The 22,370-nt window shown below is 41.1% G+C and overlaps 1 protein-coding gene across 3 annotated transcripts in view; it reads left to right on the top strand.

Annotated features, from left to right (window-relative positions):
• Positions 1 to 22,370, top strand: part of LOC126195020 (uncharacterized) — a 170,521-nt gene that overhangs the window by 14,927 nt on the left and 133,224 nt on the right. For all 3 annotated transcript variants that reach the window (XM_049933454.1, XM_049933455.1, XM_049933453.1), the window contains exons 5-6: positions 2,936 to 2,977; positions 3,064 to 3,114. In XM_049933454.1, coding sequence (XP_049789411.1) covers positions 2,936 to 2,977; positions 3,064 to 3,114 — 93 coding nt within the window. The remainder of the gene's footprint in view (positions 1 to 2,935; positions 2,978 to 3,063; positions 3,115 to 22,370) is intronic.

The following is a 22,370-nucleotide window of genomic DNA, read 5'->3' as shown; positions in this document are numbered from 1 at the left end:
TGTGTGGACCCCCGGTCATGTCGGTATCCCAGGCAATGAAAATGTTGACCGCCTGGCCAAACAGGCCACCAGTGAACCCACTCTAGACATTGGCCTTCCGGAGACTGATTTGCGGGCAGTCTTCCGCCGCGAAGTTATCTCGCTTTGGGACGCTGAATGGCGCGGTCTGGCCACCCCTAACAAACTCCATGCCATCAAGGAGACGACAACTGTGTGGCACTCCTCCTTGCGAGTCTCTCGCAAGGAGTCTGTCGTCCTCTGCCGACTGCGTATTGGGCACACGCGGATGACCCACGGCCACTTACTGCGCCGTGAGGTCCCTCCTCTCTGTCGCTGTGGCTCGGCATTGACAGTGGTGCACATTTTGTTGGACTGTCCACTTTTATCTGTGCTCAGGCAGACGTTTGCGCTGCCTGACACGCTCTCTGCGCTTTTACTAGATGACTCTGCCATGATGGACTTAGTTTTGCGTTTTATTCGGGCAGGGGGTTTTTATCGTTTAATCTGAGTGTTTATGTTTTTTAGTGTTGATTCTGGCTTTTAGCCTCTGATTTTAAACTGAGTTTTTAATGTGTTCTTGGTGGTTGGCTTTTCCTCTTTTTTTCTCTATGGTCGGCCAACCACCGGCACACTGTGTGTTTTAATTTGTTTTGTCTGATCTCTGTCGGCGTCTTTCTTGTCCCGTGTCGTCTGACGTCTTTCCTGCTGTTCGTTTTTATTCTCTTTGGGCGGTTTTAATTTTTTGGAAAAAGGGACCGATGACCATCACAGTCTGGTCCCTTTAATCCCACAAACCAACCAACCTGGCAGCCCATTGACTAAATCAGAGAATATACTAACCAAGGGATATCACAATCCCATCCGTAGTTGCCAGTGCACCCACCATATGCTGAGGACCATGCAACACATATCACATCATTAAGTGCAACGAAAGAACTTCATCACTATTTAACTATGCAGATGGTGATGTAGTAGTTAAGTAATCAATATCTTGTACTTAATGAGGTAGGTCCATGTAGCACCACATTTTCATGACTGTCTTTTTATCATACCACTATCACCCACCAAGCAAACAGTTTCTTATACCTCAGGTGAAAAGCTAAATTTGATGCTCATTTTTTTTGTGAAAACTTCTGGATACTGAAACCCACGCAGAGTCTTTAGAACATTTCTGGTGATTTTATCAACCCTTACTACCAATTTCTCAGTCACCTAAGATGATCACCCAATTTGCTCGTTATCACAGATTGCTAATTTATACCTGTTGATTCATGTGTTGCCATATCTTCTTCAATGTAAAAGAAAATTGACAGTTAATATTTGATGATTTGTGTCTTGAGATTCATTAGCAACATTTCAAATGTCATGTGGCCTCTTAGATGAACCATCAGAGCAGATTACTTTCAACCAGCTGTCCTGAATGTACTTACATATTCTACTATCTGTCACTTGTTTGTTCCACTAATTTTCTAATTTTGTTCTACTAATTTTCATCATACTGGGAATTTAAAGTCATTTGATGATTACTGTAGGTTACTTCTTACAAAGAAGAAAACAGCAACCAGCCACTATTAACACTGCTATTTATTTAGGTAAATAACACCGTTACCGGTTTTGAACTGGCAAGTTCATCATCATCACATGATTTTCAAAATACACTTTACATTATCGTCTGTTTTAGACAATATATCATTTGATGATGCTTCTTAGAAACACTATCATCATCATTAGTCGGTATACTCATTGTTGAGTGTTGTGGTCTAATTTCTTCCTCGACTGGAGATCTGCATCCACAGTGATCGTCAGCACTTCATAACATAATAATATGAAGAGGTAGGCTGGTAATCTTTTTGGGGAAGAAAGTTATCTTATGCATTTTGTGACCTATGTATATTTTTACTGGGGCCTTTGTTTGAAAGTTGGAGGGAATGATCTTTTAGGTATGTGATAAAAAATGTACCTAAGTTATTATTTGATTTTGTGTTTCTGGAATAAACAATCCAGACCATTAAGTTCTCCACTGATCTTTTTAAAAATAAATCCACACATCAGACAACTTGAACTAAATAGGTTTCTATTTTTGAAAAATAAAGGTTGAAGTCTAATGTTATTATGTTAATCAGTATCAGTAGCTTCATTTAGAGATATTCAGTTGGGGAGATCTGTGACTAACAAACTGAAGAAATTTAGAAAAGTTTCTATCACTTTACAGGGAGCAATGTATCATGTTAAGTGTGTGCTGTGGCAAGTAAATGAAGTCAAAACTCATATGCTTTTATTGTTAAATTTGTTATTGCCTTAGTCTTTGGATCTGGACTGCACTGTGACCATTTTCTTCTAATTATACTTGAGAGATTATTGTTAATGGACAGGTACTGACTAATGAAGTATTTGTCTTCTTAACACGAAATAATTACCGTGCAGAAGGCTAATTCAAGGTTGCAGAGGATGTGACTGATAGGTAAGTAACTTTTAGTGACAAGAGGAAAAAAAAAATTCAAATGGTAAACAGAGAAGTAGCTTCAAAAGTCTCTAATAATTTACATCTAGTCTCTTTTTTTCCCTGGAGCACTTAGTTCTTTTACCTGCAGTGGAAAAATATTTAGGACAAAATTATTGACAGTTGTTGATGTATGAGTGCTATTAGATCAGTTTTCCTATTCTTTGTATGTACAAGCATTACATATACATAAAACTGTGTGACTCTGATTTTATTTTCTTCTTTACATAAGAAAAGCAATGAAGTTAGTTTTATAGACTAATTTATGCAAAATTTCTGATTAGCTTATAATTTAAAAAATATAATGTTATCAGTTCTAAGGATTGATCCAGTTAATTTGTATACTCACACCCAGTTGCCCCAGATGTTGGTGTAAGTTGGCTGCTTTAATTTGGTTGCAAAATACTTAACTCCATAATCGCTTTGCTTTTCCAGGCTGACTCAGAGCAGGCAACCACAAGCTCTGGATTTTCAGAAGTAAGTATGACGAGATGTGACAAACTTGAGAATACCTTTGCTATATTTCTGGGGAAAAAAATGTTAATAATTAATTTTTCTTCCAGGATGGATCAGCAATCATGGCCCCAAGGCAGAATAGTGTAGCTGAAAGACTGGTATGTTTTGCTCTGTACATTTGCTACTCGGGGGCAGTAATAGTCTTCTGTTTATGCTTTCAATGCCAAGTGGTGGTCTTATTTCTTACGTTTATTTGTTGTTGAAGTGAAACTTTGAATGAACAGATGGAATAAGTAAAGTATTATTTGAATTTCATCAGTTTCTACTTTAATTTTTTGAAAAACGTATTTAGCTATGCCTTCAGTTACAACAGTAATATCCTGTGTAGTGGACCACAGTGGATTATTTAGCGCATATGTTGGATCGGCTACATCGGTGCATACATTGAGGTGACAAAAGTCATTGGATAACAATTACGCATGTACACAGATGTCGGTAGTATCTCGTACACAATGTATAGAAAGGCAGTACATTGCAAAGCTGTCATTTGTACTCGTGTGATTCAGTGAAGAGGTGACCAACGTGGTTATGGCGACATGATGAAAATTAAGACTTTGAACACGGAATGCTAATTAGAGGTAGATGCATGGGACCTTCCATTTCAGAAAGTGTTAGGGAATTCAATATTCTGAGATCTACAGTGTCATAAGTGTGCTGAGATAACCAAATTTCAGGCATTACTTCTCATCACAGACAACTCAGTGGCCAGTGGCCTTCAATTAATGACAGAGTACAGTGTCGTTTGCGTAGAGTTGTCAGTGCTAACAGACAAGAATACTCTGTGCAATAACTGCAGAAATCAGTGTGACATGTATGATGAACATATCCGTTTGGTCAGTGTATCAAAATTTGGTGTTTACAGGATGTATATGCCCCAGGACAACTGGGAAAAACTGGAAAATTTTTTCATTCACGAGAAAACCAGGAAAAACCGAGGAATTTTTTAGATTCCAGCAATTTTTCGTTGTTTTAGTTTCCAGATACATTTTTGCAATTTTGACTGGTGGGTACTCTAACAAAGAATTTCACTTGAACCTGCTACTACAGGGTAACACTGCAGCAAAAGTTATTCCTGTATATAAAAAAGGGGATAAAGTCAATGTAATCAACTACAGACCCATCACAATTTCCTCCTGCATCTCTAAAGTACTGGAAAAAGTTATGTATGACAAACTTATGAAATTTATAAATAAAAACAGCATCCTATGTAATGAACAACATGGATTCAGAAATAAGAGGTCAACGACAACTACTGTCTATGAGTGCATCAGTTCCATCCTAAACCTGATGGACAAAAAACAGGAAACAATAGGAGTATTTATTGAATTGTCAAAAGCTTTTGACATGGGGGACCATAAAATTCTGCTATCAAAGCTTGAAAGGTACGGTTTTCGAGGTCTGTCCAACAAGTGGATCAGTTCCTTCCTGACTAATCGTAAGCAGGCAGTTTGCAGCAAGCACTAAAAACTGTATCTAATCACTTGTTGTTGTGGTCTTCAGTCCTGAGACTGGGTTGATGCAGCTCTCCATGCTACTCTATCCTGTGCAAGCCTCTTCATCTCCCAGTACCTACTGCAGCCTACATCCTTCTGAATCTGCTTAGTGTATTCATCTCCTGGTCTCCCTCTACGATTTTTACCCTCCACGCTGCCCTCCAGTACTAAATTGGTGATCCCTTGATGCCTCAGAACATGTCCTATCAACTGATCCCTTCTACTAGTCAAGTTGTGCCACAAACTCCTCTTCTCCCCAATTCTATTCAGTACCTCCTCATTAGTTATGTGATCCACCCATCTAATCTTCAGCATTCTTCTGTAGGACCACATTTCGAAAGCTTCTATTCCCTTCTTGTCCAAACTATTTATCATCCATGTTTCACTTCCATACATGGCTACACTTCATACAAATACTTTCAGAAACGACTTCCTGACACTTAAATCTATACTCGCTGTTAACAAATTTCTCTTCTTCAGAAACTCTTTCCTTGCCATTGCCAGTCTACATTTTATATCCTCTCTACTTCGACCATCATTAGTTACTTTGCTCCCCAAATAGCAAAACTCCTTTACTACTTTAAGTGTCTCATTTCCTAATCTAATTCCTGCAGCATCACCCGACTTAATTTGACTACATTCCATTATCCTCGTTTTGCTATTGTTGATGTTCATCTTATACCCTCCTTTCAAGACACTATCCATTCCGTTCAACTGCTCTTCCAAGTCGTTTGCTGTCTCTGACAGAATTACAATGTCATCGGCGAACCTCATCATTTTTATTTCTTCTCCATGGATTTTAATACCTACTCCAAACTTTTCTTTTGTTTCCTTTACTGCTTGCTCAGTAGACAGATTGAATAGCATCGGGGAGAGGCTACAACCCTGTCTCACTCCTTTCCCAACCACTGCTTCCCTTTCATGCCCCTCGACTCTTATAACTGCCATCTGGTTTCTGTACAAATTGTAAATAGCTTTTCGCTCCGAGTATTTTACCCCTGCCACCTTAAGAATTTGAAAGAGAGTATTCCAGTCAACATTGTCAAAAGCTTTCTCTAAGTCTACAAATGCTAGAAATGTAGGTTTGCCTTTCCTTAATCTTTCTTCTAAGATAAGTCGTAGGGTCAGTATTGCCTCACGTGTTCCAACATTTCTACGGAATCCAAACTGATCTTCCCCGAGGTCGGCTTCTACCAGTGTAATCAACTACAGACCCATCACAATTTCCTCCTGCATCTCTAAAGTACTGGAAAAAGTTATGTATGACAAACTTATGAAATTTATAAATAAAAACAGCATCCTATGTAATGAACAACATGGATTCAGAAATAAGAGGTCAACGACAACTACTGTCTATGAGTGCATCAGTTCCATCCTAAACCTGATGGACAAAAAACAGGAAACAATAGGAGTATTTATTGAATTGTCAAAAGCTTTTGACATGGGGGACCATAAAATTCTGCTATCAAAGCTTGAAAGGTACGGTTTTCGAGGTCTGTCCAACAAGTGGATCAGTTCCTTCCTGACTAATCGTAAGCAGGCAGTTTGCAGCAAGCACTAAAAACTGTATCTAATCACTTGTTGTTGTGGTCTTCAGTCCTGAGACTGGGTTGATGCAGCTCTCCATGCTACTCTATCCTGTGCAAGCCTCTTCATCTCCCAGTACCTACTGCAGCCTACATCCTTCTGAATCTGCTTAGTGTATTCATCTCCTGGTCTCCCTCTACGATTTTTACCCTCCACGCTGCCCTCCAGTACTAAATTGGTGATCCCTTGATGCCTCAGAACATGTCCTATCAACTGATCCCTTCTACTAGTCAAGTTGTGCCACAAACTCCTCTTCTCCCCAATTCTATTCAGTACCTCCTCATTAGTTATGTGATCCACCCATCTAATCTTCAGCATTCTTCTGTAGGACCACATTTCGAAAGCTTCTATTCCCTTCTTGTCCAAACTATTTATCATCCATGTTTCACTTCCATACATGGCTACACTTCATACAAATACTTTCAGAAACGACTTCCTGACACTTAAATCTATACTCGCTGTTAACAAATTTCTCTTCTTCAGAAACTCTTTCCTTGCCATTGCCAGTCTACATTTTATATCCTCTCTACTTCGACCATCATCAGTTATTTTGCTCCCCAAATAGCAAAACTCCTTTACTACTTTAAGTGTCTCATTTCCTAATCTAATTCCTGCAGCATCACCCGACTTAATTTGACTACATTCCATTATCCTCGTTTTGCTATTGTTGATGTTCATCTTATACCCTCCTTTCAAGACACTATCCATTCCGTTCAACTGCTCTTCCAAGTCGTTTGCTGTCTCTGACAGAATTACAATGTCATCGGCGAACCTCATCATTTTTATTTCTTCTCCATGGATTTTAATACCTACTCCAAACTTTTCTTTTGTTTCCTTTACTGCTTGCTCAGTAGACAGATTGAATAGCATCGGGGAGAGGCTACAACCCTGTCTCACTCCTTTCCCAACCACTGCTTCCCTTTCATGCCCCTCGACTCTTATAACTGCCATCTGGTTTCTGTACAAATTGTAAATAGCTTTTCGCTCCGAGTATTTTACCCCTGCCACCTTAAGAATTTGAAAGAGAGTATTCCAGTCAACATTGTCAAAAGCTTTCTCTAAGTCTACAAATGCTAGAAATGTAGGTTTGCCTTTCCTTAATCTTTCTTCTAAGATAAGTCGTAGGGTCAGTATTGCCTCACGTGTTCCAACATTTCTACGGAATCCAAACTGATCTTCCCCGAGGTCGGCTTCTACCAGTTTTTCCATTCGCCTGTAAAGAATTCGCGTTAGTATTTTGCATCTGTGAGTTATTAAACTGATAGTTCGGTAATTTTCACATCTGTCAACACCTGCTTTCTTTGGGATTGGAATTATTATATTCTTCTTGAAGTCAGAGGGTATTTCGCCTGTCTCATACATCTTGCTCACCAGATGGTAGAGTTTTGTCAGGACTGGCTCTCCCAAGGCCGTCAGTAGTTCTAATGGAATGTTGTCTACTCCCGGGGCCTTGTTTCGACTTAGGTCTTTCAGTGCTCTGTTAAGCTCTTCACGTAGTATCATATCTCTCATTTCATCTTCATCTACATTCTCTTTCATTTCCATAATATTGTCTTCAAGTACATCGCTCTTGTATAGACCCTCTATATACTCCTTCCATCTTTCTGCTTTCCCTTCTTTGCTTGGAACTGGGTTTCCATCTGACCTCTTGATATTCATACAAGTGGTTCTCTTTTCTCCAAAGGTCTCTTTAATTTTCCTGTAGGTAGTATCTATCGTACCCCTCATGTGATAAGCCTCTACATCCTTACATTTGTCCTCTAGCCATCCCTGCTTAGCCATTTTGCACTTCCTGTCAATCTCATTTTTGAGACGTTTGTATCCCTTTTTGCCTGCTTCACTTGCTGCCTTTTTGTATTTTCTCCTTTCATCAATTAAATTCAGTATCTCTTCTGTTACCTAAGGATTTCTTCCAGCCCTCGTCTTTTTATCTACTTGATCCTCTGCTTCCTTCACTATTTCATTCCTCTAAGCTACCTATTCTTCTTCTACTGTATTTCTTTCTCCCATTCCTGCCAATTGTTCCCTTATGCTCTCCGTGAAACTCTGTACAACCTCTTGTTCTTTCAGTTTATCCAGGTCCCATCTCCTTAAATTCCCACCTTTTTGCAGTTTCTTCAGTTTTAATCTATAGTTCACAACCAATAGATTGTGGTCAGAGTCCACATCTGCCCCTGGAAAAGTCTTACAGTTTAAAACCTGGTTCCTAAATCTCTGTATTACCATTATATAATCTATCTGAAACCTTCTAGTATCTCCAGGGTTCTTCCATGTATACAACCTTCTTTCATGATTCTTGAACCAAGTGTTAGCTACGTTTAAGTTATGCTCTGTGCAAAATTCTATCAGACGGCTTCCTCTTTCATTTCTTAGCCCCAATCCATATTCACCTACTACGTTTCCTTCTCTTCCTTTTCCTACTGTCGAATTCCAGTCACCCATGCCTATTAAATTTTCATCTCCCTTCACTACCTGAATAATTTTTTATCTCATCATACATTTCATCCACTTCTTCATCATCTGCAGAGCTAGTTGGCATATAAACTTGTACTGCTCTAGTAGGTGTGGGCTTCGTGTCACTTACCTGACTATAAACAAATTAAATGTGGTGTACCCCAAGGATCAGTAATGGGACCCCTTCTGTTTCTTATGTACATAAATGATGTAAGCTTAAATGTTGATGCACACAAAACAATCATATTTGCAGATGACACCACGATTCTACTAAAAGGAGACGACGATGAACAGTTACAGCAGACAGTAAACGCAGTCACGAAACAACTTAGCAGCTGGGTACAGAGTAATCATCTTGTGATAAACAGTAAGAAAACCATTGCTCTAAACTCCACAATGTTCCTAACAAGGACATGTTTATCCCATCAGTCTCCATCAATGACGAACCAGTTGGTAACAATACTGAAACCAAATTCTTAGGACTTTGGCTGCAGAGTAACATCAGATGGAATAAGCATATTGAATATCTCAATGCAGAACTGAGCAAAACATGTTGCCTTCTTTGTTTATTAAAATCATGCTGTAGTTAGAAAACAGTATTAAATGCATAACATGCATACTTTCATTCTCATCTTAGATATGGGGTCACCTTCTAGGGAAACTCTAAATCAGCTAATAGCACTTTTAAACTACAAAAAAGGGCCATTAGAATCTTGTTTGGGTGCAAGCCTAGAGACTCTTGTAAACCCCCTGTTTAAGAAATCTGGTCTTCCTCCATTACCATGTGTATACATTATGGAAACCCTTTTGTTCTTTAAATTAAATGTAATAGGTAAGGACTGGAGACTGCAAAGAAACTGTGATATAGATGATCACTTTACCAGACATAACAGAAACTTACATATGACTCAAATCAGCGCAGCACTATGCCAAAAAGGTACATTCCACATGGGAGTTAAGCTTTATAACAAACTTCCTGAAAACATAAAAGCTATCACAGAGGTCAACACATTTGGAAAATCTCTAGTCATATTTACAGCATCACTGCTTTTACTCAGTTGAAGAATATTTAAATTTATGAAATGTGTTATATAAATACTTACGTGAAAGTGTATTATTGTAACCTTAAATATGTATGCCTTGAAATTACTTTCAGCCTGTATATGTCTTATGCATAAGGTGCTATGTAGACAACAGGGCCAATAAAAAATACAATACAATACAGCAATAAAACATAAACAAGGGAAAAAACACCAAAATAAAACACAAGTTGCAATGAAAATGCTCTATTTAAAACAACAAAACACAGTGATTATACAAGAGTCTGTCGACAGCAAAATGTGTTGAAGGTTTTAAGTCGAAGACTATGCAATACTTCGTGACAGCCAGTTGCTTTTGATGAGCTAGATATCACAACTGTCTATAGATTCGTTCAAGCAGGTCCCAGTGAGCTTATGTGCACGGGCAGAACTGAAGTTGCCTCTGAGCTGTGTCTTTCCCCGCTTCTGGTTACTTGGAGTGTGGCTGTCAGCTGTTTAAGCAACAGCATGAAGCAGCCAAAAGTTACCCAGAAACATTTTTTCTAGCATGCCCATGTTACCAGATTTGCGCAAGTGCAGAACAGTTTGATTTGTAGTTGGAGGACGGGGATAGTCTTCACGTGACCTGCATTTACGTTTCATGATTTTGCTGTTTTCTCTTTGTTTACAGCTGTCATGTCAAATGAAATCAAAACAAATTTTTGTGGGTGGGGGCTATCAAGTGAATTAAGACATATTCCCATAATTCTGAAAAAATGAAATGTGTTGTTAGTTTTGGTAGTCTGATCTTATTTTACTTCCAATGTTATTGGTCATTGAACATTAATCACCTTGCAGAACAATGAAGTTATTTTTGTCGGTTTCTAAAGAAATTTGGCTTTTGTTAATCTTTTCCATAAAGGCAGTCAATTTATTTGAAATGAAGTACTTCATTTAACACTATTGGCTAGTTTCAACTGTTAACTGAATTTCAGTTGTATGTTTTCATCTTCAGGCACATGTGGCATTACGCGATAATAAAGAACCAAACATTAGATAATACAGTACTGTTACTCCAAGAAAATAGGCATCCTGAAAACCACACTGAAAAGCTTAATATCGGGTAGGGGACTACATCATTGTGAATCTGGACATTCAAATGTGCAATTTGAACTGAATTGTGCATTTTAGTACAGTTTACGAAATTCTGATGCTCTTGGAGTATTCTCTGATGTCTTGTTTCTGTTTGGCTATATACATACAAACATATGTTCATGTTCAATTGGAGATGAATAAGCAGGCAAATTTGGTCAATAGTATTGAATAAAATGTTTTGTTTCAAATATGTTGTCAGCTTTAGCAGAATGTTATGTATGTGCCTTCCTCGAAATGCAATGTTTTTCAATCATAAGACATGTGTCTGGCACCTTCTTTAGGCTTGACATTTCCTATTTTTTTTTGTTTTGTCTTAAATTTACAGAACACCATTTTTCAGTAAATTATAGACTGGCAGCACACTTGTTTTCATTGTAATCCCTCTCATCTGCCCCACCCCACCCTGCTGCCTCCCCTCCCTCCCCCAATGGCTTTATATTGACTCTTGGAGCAGAATATAAACTGCCAGTTATACAGTTTTCTAGGCTTTACAAGGAACCTTGTTAACTTTTTAAGCAGTTTGAAAAGTCATGCAAAACTTATTGTTCTTAGCTGTAGTGTATACAAACGGGTAGTGGTCCCTCCCCTCCTTCAAGAAATTTGTATTCTTTCTTACTAGCTTTTTGCGGTGCTGTGTGGATGTAAATCCAATTGGAAATGTTGCACGACGGTATTGCAGAGTACGCATAAAAATAAAATCTATATTACAATCACCACATAGCAAAATATTGATACTTTTGAATTTTAGATTCTAAATTGAAATAAGTATTATGCCAAGGACTACTTCCTTATTTTGCATTCCTTATCTGGACAGGATATGATAAAACAATTCCTCTATGTACAATGACTTTTGTTTGTCCCCTCTGAACAATGTACTGCAGTGATGCACATCACATGATTCCCCACTATGAACAAAAATGCGACAAAAGACATATGAACAGATCAAACACAAAACATGGGCTTCCTACGTCATTGTAGCTGCTCATGCGTAGTAAGCCCTCTTTTCTGGCGCCCTCTGGAAACTGCTCAAATGAAGGTATTTCTAACAGGTTGTGGGAAAATATTGCAAATGGTGGTTTATGAAGCATTAATTTCAAAGTAAATTTCCTTTCACGCAGGATGAGTTATATTACGTATGAGTATGTACAATGAACTTCTTAACTTACAGAGCATTTGACTCTGTCAAAACTTAATGCTTTGAGGACCAGCACTCAAGACCAGACATTTATTTCATTATTTAAAATTTTACTGGCACATGTGTGTTTGATATCTCTTAAAGAGTAACACATGAAAAAAAGTCCAATATTATATGTGAAACCTTCTTGTAGCTATACTATATGTATATTAATTTAAACAATTAACTTTTCCTATTTGTGTGTTCGCCATACTTAACCATTGATGTTGCTATTGGCTGACCACATCACGTGTCCAATGCTCTGAATATCTGCCATCATTGGCTGGGGAGATCACTTGACGGGAGCTATGATTGGCTGACAAAAGCTCATCACAATCTCGATCTCAGTTCTTTGGAAACTAAAGTGCTGTGTTTGGTAGAATTTGTTTTTATACTGTTATAATATGGAAATGTGCAGCGTGTATCTTGCTGCGTATCAAAGATCTTTCCAGGACATGTTGCTGTGTAGTGGGGTTCGTTTCCTAAAGTGCCGGTAAGTTCTACACCATTGAAAGGATTGATAAGTTCTACAGGTCTGAGGGAAAGTATACTGTCACTTAAAATGGTAAAAGTATGTTTCCACCTGGGAAAAACTGTATTTTTATGCCTGTTGCACCTCTTCTGGGCTCGTGACCATATCAATTTGACCTTAGACAAATGTGTCCTGGTTGTATGAGTCCTGATTTCAGTTGGTAAGAGCTGATGGTATGGTTTGAGTGTGGTACAGATCCCATGAAGCATGGAACCTAGTTGTCAGCAAGGCATTGTGCAAGCTGGTGGTGGCTCCATAAAGGTGTGGCCCTGTTTACATGTAATGGCCGGGTCCTCTGCTCCAACTGAACCGATCATTGACTGGAGTGGGTTATGTTCGGCTACTTGGAGACCATTTGCAGCCAATAATGGACTTCATGGCTCCAAACAATGATGGAATTTTTTATGGATGACAATGAGCAGTGTCACAGAGCTGCAATGGTCTCAATTGGTTTGAAGAACACTGTGGACAATTCAAGCGACTGATTTGGCCAACTAGATCGCCAGACACGAATCCCGTCATACATTTGTGGGACATAATTAGAGACGGGCAAACTCGTTCATCCTTGGGAACTAGTTCACTGGTGATCGCTCTTTTTTGGGAAATGTTCATTGTTACTCGTGTTTTTAATCATAACAGAATTCTCACACACTTTTAATTTTCGTGATTCTGCAAAACCTCTCGTTTAGCCAACTGTAGCGTTATGTGGCTGATCGCAGTGAAATAATATAAGGTGGCACACGAAAAACCGATCCTGAGTAAAGACTGCTCACCAGTTACGCATGATTTTTTGATTGCTAGGAGCAGATAGATAAACAAGTACTAATTAGGCAGTGAAGAAATAACAAATAAGCTAATGCAAACAACAACTTCGAAACAATAGATGACAATTGGTGGGTGAGAATGAGCAGTCTAGTACTCGGGGCCGATTTTTCATGTGCCACCCTGTACCATTGAAATAATATTGTAGAAGTTATCATATTCTCTTCACAAAATGGGACTCCAGACACTCAATTATGGAGCCTGGTCTTCATTTGGTTGTAAGTCTGTCTGCCTTCCATAACAATGAACATGCTCTTGTACCTTGGATCAAAAAAAGATGGAAAATGGTCACTCGTGTGTGCTGTGCTGACTTTCTTTGGATGTGTAATAACAAAAAAATATTGCCTGTTTACAACTATTTCTTCTGCTATTTATTGAAATAGTGAAGTAAACTGATATGCTGTTTTGTTACCTGAAAAGATGTGTGTATTACATACGACAATTTTTATGTAATTTACATAATTGTAAAATACACTTTAATTACCAGTCATGGATGCTGAATAGAATACGAAAAGAACCAGAAGTTCAGAGTTCAAAAAAGGTTTGAAACAGATCTAGAATGGGCATGCACAGCGAACGAAATGAACAACAACTTGATACTGAACTAACTATGAGCAGTCTGCAGTGGAACTGTGATGAGTGGCCATGCGAAGAAGGACGAGTCCGGCCAAGCGAGACCGAGACAGGCGGGAATGAGACCGGCTGATGTGCCATTGCTGGAACGAGACTGACCATTTCCTAGGAACTACAAGTAGAAAGCCGCAACTGGAGTGAACTATGAAACACCGTTCCTTAGAATTTGTTACTCGCTAGTTCCGTTCATCTTGGTGAACCGTTCCTTTGGACCCGTTAGTTTGCGAATGACCCATCGCTAGACGTAATTGAGAGGTCAGGTCATGCACAAGATCCTGCATCACTTTCACAAGTATGGACAACTATAGAGCACCATGGCTCAGTATTTCTGAAGGGGGCTTCCAATGACTCTTTGAGTCTATGCCACATATATACTTGCTGCGCTATGCAAGGCAAAAGTTGGTCCGACACGATATTAGGGGGTATCACATGACTTCTGTCACTTCAGTGTATTTTTTTCATGTATTCTTACATAAACATGAAAAAATTACTTTAATTTCATGTATTCTCTTCTTTTATAATGTCAGTCACAGCAGTTAGTCAAGAGAAGAGATACTATTACTGCCTTGCTTTTTATGACCATAAATATAATAAACCTTTTCATAATGTTATCATCTTATTTGTTTACATTCGCAGAGACTATTTGTTCCATATTGTGTAAATTTACTGAAGTATTCTCCAAAGGCACATGCCATCAACAATGTAAATGTGTCTCAAAGAGAACCCCCCCCCCCCCCCCTACCATCAAAATAGTTACTGTTCTGGCGTTGCTTGCTTGCAGGCTGCAACTTAACAAAAAAATGGTTCAAATGGCTCTGAGCACTATGGGACTTAACATCTGTGGTCATCAGTCCCCTAGAACTTAGAGCTACTTAAAGCTAACTAACCTAAGGACATCACACACATCCATGCCCGAGGCAGGATTCGAACCTGCGACTGTAGCGGTCATGCGGTTCCAGACTGTAGCGACTAGAACCGCACGGCCACACCGACCGGCTGAAACTTAACAGATTTGTACAGGACCAAATAGAGTTAGGCAACAGCCGTGGAAAAAATATATGGCAATACAGATTAGCAACAATGTACACTGATTTATTGATAGAAGTTTTATAATACTTACGTAGAGTATGAGTATTGTGTGTGGCAATATAAGAGGTGCATCCAGAAAGTAAGTTCTGATGTGCGCTGAAAAACCAATAACTTCATTAAATAAGAAATGAAAAGTTTACATAGATTCACTGGCATCTTCTCAACATAATCACCACCATTGTTGAGGCAGTTATTGTAATGGAGCACCATGTATCGTGTGTATGTGTCGTAATAGGCCACTGCCAACATATGGGGCCACAAAGTCACTTCAGTTTGAAGATCAACATCATTGTAGGAAACGTCCTGCCAGAAAATGCTTCATCGGACAGAAGAGATGAAAGTCACTTGGGGCGAGGTTGGGCTATAGGGAGGATGGTCAGAGATCTCCCATCCAAACTGATTCAACACATTTCACTCTCAGATATTTCACTGTCCCAAAATACTGATTAGCATTTACAGTGTCCCCTGCTGGTAAAAATTCACATGGGGGCACCACATCAATCCAAGAAGACGGTGCACATGAATTTTTTAATCGACCCTCATTGATTGGATTTGATTGAGACCGGTGAACCACTATGCTGCCAGTGCATGGATTGTTGTTTTGTTTTTGGTGTGAATGCGACACCCATGTAGGAATGTCAATGCTGTGGCCAGGTGTTTGGTTTTGTGTTTGTGTGTCAGTTGTCTTGGCACCCATCTTGCACACACTTTCGGAAAAACCAAGCCACCAGGAGTCAATTTTGTGCATTAGTGGGTGAGATGTCTTGGCAGTTGATGAGCAAGTTCTGAAATTGTGAAGTGCTGGTTCTGCAAAATTGCTTGCAGCACACTTTCCATCAATTCTGATATCACTAGGGATGGTCGGTCACTACGGTGTTAAACGCGAACATTGGTTCCTCCTCCAGCGAATTGCCTGCTCCATCGTCTGGCCATACAGTTGCTCATAATGTGCACATAAAAGTGACACAATTGACAGTGGATTTCTGCTGGAGGCTTTTTCCGAGCATACTAAAATTGTATAACTGCACGAACCTCACAGTTGGTGAGATACAGTACCAGAGCAGCCATTTTATCCTAGGTCTGTGCAGTAACTATTGCCTCCGCAAGATTGAAGGTGTACTGCATTGTTCCCTCTCTACTCCTGTCATGCACATTCCAGTCAGACTACTCATGCCCTCTCTGGACCCAATCGAAACTTACTTTCTGGGTGCACATTGTGGTTCAGTGTTCACTTTCACTTATCTGTCTGTAAATATTGGTGTAATCCTAAATTCAGTGAATGGTGACAAACATCACTTGTATAATGTCCAGTATGGCTCTTCTTGACCATTTCTAAACAAGTCCTGAGACACTGTTCTAACAATGGTCTGCCACTTACCATTCACGTTTGGCAGATGGATGACTGCTTAGGAACTACAGTGAAACCCCGCTTTTACACTTTTCAAGGGCATTAAAAAAAAGGTGCAAAATGTGGGAAAACGTAAAATGTGGGAAATAATGTTTTAAGCTGTAAAAGTTACATATAAGATACCCCCTTGTATTTTCGCACTTTATGTATGGTATATGTACATAACAGGTATCAAAAGACTTGTCAGGGACTTTTTTGTTACCTAATAAAGATTTAGTATTTAATGTAACTGGAATTGACAAGTGTCAGCCGGTTGGAGTGGCCGAGCGGTTCTAGGGGCTACAGTCTGGAACCGCGCGACCGCTACGGTCGCAGGTTCAAATCCTGCTTCGGGCATGGATGTGTGTGATGTCCTTAGGTTAGTTAGGTTTAAGTAGTTCTTAGTTCTAGGGGACTGATGGCCTCAGATGGTCCCATAGTGCTCAGAGCCATTTGAACCATTTGACAAGTGTCTGGGAAGTACAAACGTTTGATTTAATTTCAAACGTCATAATCAATATTTTTGGAAAGCCTGCATTCATTATTTAAATAATGAATGTCTTAATCGATGTTTTTGGAAAGCGTGCCGCTGTCATTCATTATTTAGATAATGAAATACTGCACTATTTTTTCATGCTTGACGACATGTTTCTAGAATTTTTCTCGTCAAGTGCAAATATGTACATAAGTAACTGTGTGGTGTTTGAATATGTGTTATTCTGCCTCTCATGCTCTTTTTGAGATTATCAGGTACTGTGCCTCCTCAGTTATGTAGAAAACAATGCACATGCAAACTGTCACTCACTCTGCTTGTGTAACATCACAAAAAATAATACGAAAATGCTGCACCTGACAACGAGAATAAATTCTTGAAACATGTTTTGCTCAGCATGAAAAAAATTTGTAACTGTCGTTGTGTTTAGACTAAACACATTTGAGCAACGCAAAGTGAATGACGATGTCAACTAGTCCTACAAGAGACCAAACGCCGAAAGACGCTAAATATGGTTCGACAAGGGTGTCAAGATACTCACAACAATCAAGAAACTGCATTTGCGCCGTACAGAGTTTGGAAGTGGTTGTGAATGGTAATGATACCTTTATTCCAATGGACCTAGTTACTCCCGAGCCATCATGCCAAGTAGTGTTTGGCAGCAGCGGGAGATACGACACAAATTGTTCCAACTTTTACACGTTTACTGGCTCAAATCCACTAAGTAGAGTGCCCTGGTGCCAAGAAACTTAACCATGTAATATTTGTAAACACTAGTGGACGGCCAACATCATGCCAGAGTCATTTTTCTTCTCGACAAATATTTTTTTGTAATGCATAAATCGCAAGAAAATTATAAATATGTTGACGCAAAATTGGGTGCAAATTAACATTGTGGTCATCGGAAAATTGACGGGAACGATAAAAAATGTAGTGAACGGCGGGAAAACATCAATTCCGGGAACATAAGAGTGGGGTTGTACTGTATTTGTATGACACAAGATGGGTGCTTTACACAGTGCTTGTCTTCTGTGCCCTCTCTGTAGTCAATTTTAATTGTTTTACGCCAGAGTCAGAAGCAGCTTGGTGTAAGCTGACCACCTGCCCTTTCACGATCGTAATCACTGGGATCATTTTGCCAGACGTTGTAGCCCTTCCTTTTTTATATCAGATGCTTTGAATTTCATAATCATTTTCGTCAAACCAGTCTCCATGTTTTCTTTCAATGAACCCAGTTGATTCTTCGCAAGCCGAAAGCCTGATGGTTTTTGGTATTGACCAGTGTTCTTCAACATTGTCAGGGTACTCAGCAGGCAGCTTTTGCTTCAGTGTTCTGGAAATTCTTTTAGACCTCTTTATCTTTTAGTCGTTCAATATTTAACAGATGTTTTGCTTGTTTCTTTTGCTTCCTCCATTTGGGTGACACTTGTAGAGCAATTACTGTCCAGCAGCCATCACTCTGTGCTACAGTTCTTGTGATCCTCGATCTCTAGACCGCACAATCACGTAACATATTAGTTTCCAGTGTTTTGATTTGGGGTGCCGCCATGTGGTTTTAAACTCATTTTTTTGTCGAAAGAGAGTGTTTATAATGATGAGAATTTAGTCAGAAGGATCCATTGGAGTTCCCATTGCTTATACCCTCCTTACCAATGATACCTTTCCATAGGGCATAGTCTCTGCCAACTCGTGCATTGAAGTCACCTAGTAGAATAATTTTATCTGATCGAGGTACATATGACAGGTGTCGGTCTAATCGGTTGTAGAGCTTTTCCTTTTTATCATCCTCTGAGTCTAGGGTTGGTGCGTATGCACTAATTGTAGTAGCTTTTTGGTTGTTCACGAATTTAAGACAGAGATTCTTAAGTCTTTCATTTATTCCAGAGGGTAGTTCGTCTAGATCATTGAGAAGTTGATTCCTTACAGCAAACCCTATCCCATGGATACGAGGCTCATTTTCATCTTTCTCTTTCCCGTGGTAAGTGTAGCCTCCACCTTGTTCTTTTAGTTGACCCTCACCCGCAAGTCTTGTTTCACTGAGGGCAGCAATATCGATGATATATCTTTTTAGTTCACGTGCCACAATAGCTATTCTTCATTGTGGTTGGTTGCTTTTGTCTGAGTTAGTGAGAATTTGAACAGTCCAGGCAGCAATATTTAAGTTTTGTTTCTTCTTTTTGTTTTGACTGCACATGGTGTACTCTCTGGATGCGGCCATCCAGTCAGGTAGTTGGTTGGTTTGGCTCACTATGTTTCGGACACTTTTCAGACCCCTTCCTCTGCGGGGTGAGCAGACGAGATCCTGAATAGGCCTGCTTAGTCACAGGTGCAGCACACGAGTTACTCTACAGCCTCCTTGACTAAAACAGTGATCACACAACTGTTGCCTAGGTGCTGGTTTGTCACCAAGATCTTGCAGATTACACAGTCTATCACAACTTGTCAGTTGACGCAGGCCTTCCTGCATGGGGCTGATGGTATTGTCCTCAAAAAGACGCATGTGCCTTTACTTTTTTTAATGTTTAAATGTTTCTGCACAACTACAATCACCAAACGTCCCTGACAGCTTTGTAATCTTGGTCTGGTGGCATAGTGACTACGACAACTGGAGACACAAAAACTGTTGAGGTTTTTTGGTCCCCTGTGACAGATTGTGGTGGAAGGAAGGAGGGATGGGCTTCAAAAAGGAAAGCAGTGGATACATTAAAAAGCAAATGATTTCGTACAAAACTAAATCAGATGCTACCAACAGAAATTGTGCAAAGTTCAGAAGATGCCACAAAGACATTGAACGTGCATTAGAAGTTGAGAGTAACAGTAACTCTGATGACAGTGAAAGTTACACAAGAAAGCTCTACCAATCATATGTACTGTGTATTACATGAACACTCCCCTCTTACCCCCCAGGGGATCCACAACTCTTTTGTGGATACGTGCGTAGCGAGCACGGGACCCCGAGCTGATGTGGCCTTCCTTCCTTTCCGGGCTGCATACCTTCCCTTTCCGCATCCTTCCCCATCCCCCATCTTCGCCCCCCCCCTCACCTCTGGCTCTTTCCTTCCTTTTCTCCCCCTCTGGGGGAATGGTTTGTGCCTCCGTCCGGAGACGGACGCTTGTAAATGTACCACATCCTTCGCCTTCCTTCCTTGTAAGTCTTCGTCCTTCCTTTGTCCCTCTCTTTTCCTTACCTCTTCTCTCTACCCTTTTCTCCGCTGCGGCGTTTGAGACCTCTTCTTTCCTTTCCCTTTCCCTTTCTTTTTCTTCCTCCCTGTGCGTGTCTGAAGGCCGACCCACGCACTTCCATGCGTAGCCGGTGACGGGGTAACGCGTAATTCCCCGCCCCGGGTAGACAGGTAGGACACGTACGTACCCCCTGGTAACGGCCAGGCCCAGGGAGGGGTGATTACCCGAGCTGATACCTTCCGAAAGTGCCGATTGGTCCCTCCGTCCGTTTGTCGGGAGGTGTGACCTGAGGTGTGAACAATCACCTAAGGCGGGAGTGCCCTCAGAGAGGGCCCCCACAAGGGAGGAGCGCGCCATCGGAGACGCCGGTAATCATGGGGGATTCTTCCGCAATGGTTTCCTCATCTTCCACTATGTCTGCTCACAAACGTAAGTTCACTGAGTCTCAACCACAGTCAGTTCTTCCATCGTTGCCACAGTTCCTTGTTGTTTCTCGGTCTGACGAAGGTCACGACTTCTCCACAGTCAACCCTTTCATTATTCAGAAAGGTGTCGACGCAATTGCAGGTCCTGTAAAGTCTTGTTCCAGATTACGGAATGGCACCCTGTTGTTAGAAACACACAGTGCCCTCCAGGCACAAAAATTGCTGCGTACCTCACTACTACACACTTTCCCTGTCCGGGTAGAACCGCACCGTACCTTAAATTCCTCGCGTGGAGTTGTCTATACACGCTCCCTCGATGGACTGTCTGACGAAGAAATTCAGCACTACCTGTCAGACCAGGGCGTAACGGCTGTTCATAGGGTTATGAAAAGGGTTGACACGAAGATCATTCCAACCCGCACTGTCTTTTTGACATTTGACAAAGTGCAAGTCCCATCGAAAATCAAAGCAGGCTATGAGATAATTTCCGTTCGTCCTTACGTCCCAAACCCTACGCGTTGCTATCGGTGCCAGCGATTCAATCACACCAGCCAGTCCTGTTCTAATCCGGCCAAATGTGTTACGTGTGGCAGGGATGCCCATGAGGGTGCTTGTCCACCTCCATCCCCTCGCTGCATCAACTGTATGGGAGACCACGCTGCTTCCTCTAGAGATTGCCCAGTTTTTAAGGACGAAAAGCTCATCCAGGAAATAAGAGTGAAGGAAAAGGTGTCGACCTTTGCTGCTCGGAAGCTGTTCGCCAGTCGACAGCCCACCGTGCCTCAGACAGGCAAATACAGCACTGTCCTTGCTTCTCCTCGGCCAACAAAGGAGGCGGCCACGCAGACTTGCGACCTCACCTTTAGTGCCACGGTCGTCCGATCGGCCAGCGCAAAGATCGCCCGTTCAACTTCACCACTTTCGCCTGCCCACTCTTTGGCTCACCCTTCGTCGGGTTCTGCTAAATCTCGAGCCCAAAAGTCAGACACCAAGTCTTCGAAGAAAGAGCATACTCGTGAAGAGTTTTTACGTACGGCAACTTCACCACCATCGGTTCCTCCTTCCTCTAAACCTCATACTTCCAAGAAGGCTACAAAGAAACCCAGTTCCTCTCCTTCTCCGCCAAGGCGTGTCCCATCCACAGCGCCACCTGGCGGAAATCGCCCTCGGCCGTCTTCTGTGTCGCCGAGGCGCACTGCTGGTGGCCGGTCAACCGGCCGATCGCTGGTGGCAGGAGCTGCTCCTGACCAACCTATGGATCAGGATCTTCTGCCTTCGGCCGAATGCCATTCCATGCTGTCGGTCGCAAGCTCTGAGCAGTCGTTGAGTTGACAGCACCCTTGGTCACATTCCTCCATTTTCTGTTCACCCTATGTCCATTATCCACTGGAATATCCGCGGCATTCGAGCCAATCGGGATGAATTGTCGATCCTCTTACGATCCTACTCGCCGGTCATCTTCTGTCTTCAGGAAACAAAGCTGCGTCCTAATGACCGCTTTGTTCTCCCTCATTTTCAGTCCGTCCGATATGACCTCCCCTCTGTGGAAGGCACTCCAGCCCATGGAGGACTCATGATTCTTCTCCATGATACTCTCCATTATCATCCAATCCCCTTAGACAGTTCCTTCCAAGCTGTCGCCGTCCGTCTTTCCCTTTCTGGATACACGTTCTCTCTTTGTACTGTATACATTCCATCGTCCACACCAATGGCACGAGCTGATCTCCTTCATCTTCTTGGTCAGCTTCCACCCCCCTATTTGCTGGTTGGGGACTTCAATGCCCACCACCCGCTTTGGGGATCTCCACATCCTTGTCCACGTGGCTCCCTATTGCTAGACGTCTTCCACCAAGTGGATCTAGTTTGCCTCAACACTGGGGTCCCCACGTTTTTGTCTGCCTCCACGAC

The sequence above is a fragment of the Schistocerca nitens genome, chromosome 7 (genome assembly GCF_023898315.1).
Source record: "Schistocerca nitens isolate TAMUIC-IGC-003100 chromosome 7, iqSchNite1.1, whole genome shotgun sequence".
In the NCBI taxonomy this organism is placed as follows: domain Eukaryota; kingdom Metazoa; phylum Arthropoda; class Insecta; order Orthoptera; family Acrididae; genus Schistocerca; species Schistocerca nitens.
The sequence above is the reverse complement of the archived record's forward strand: the minus strand, read 5'-3'. Positions and strand labels throughout refer to the sequence as shown.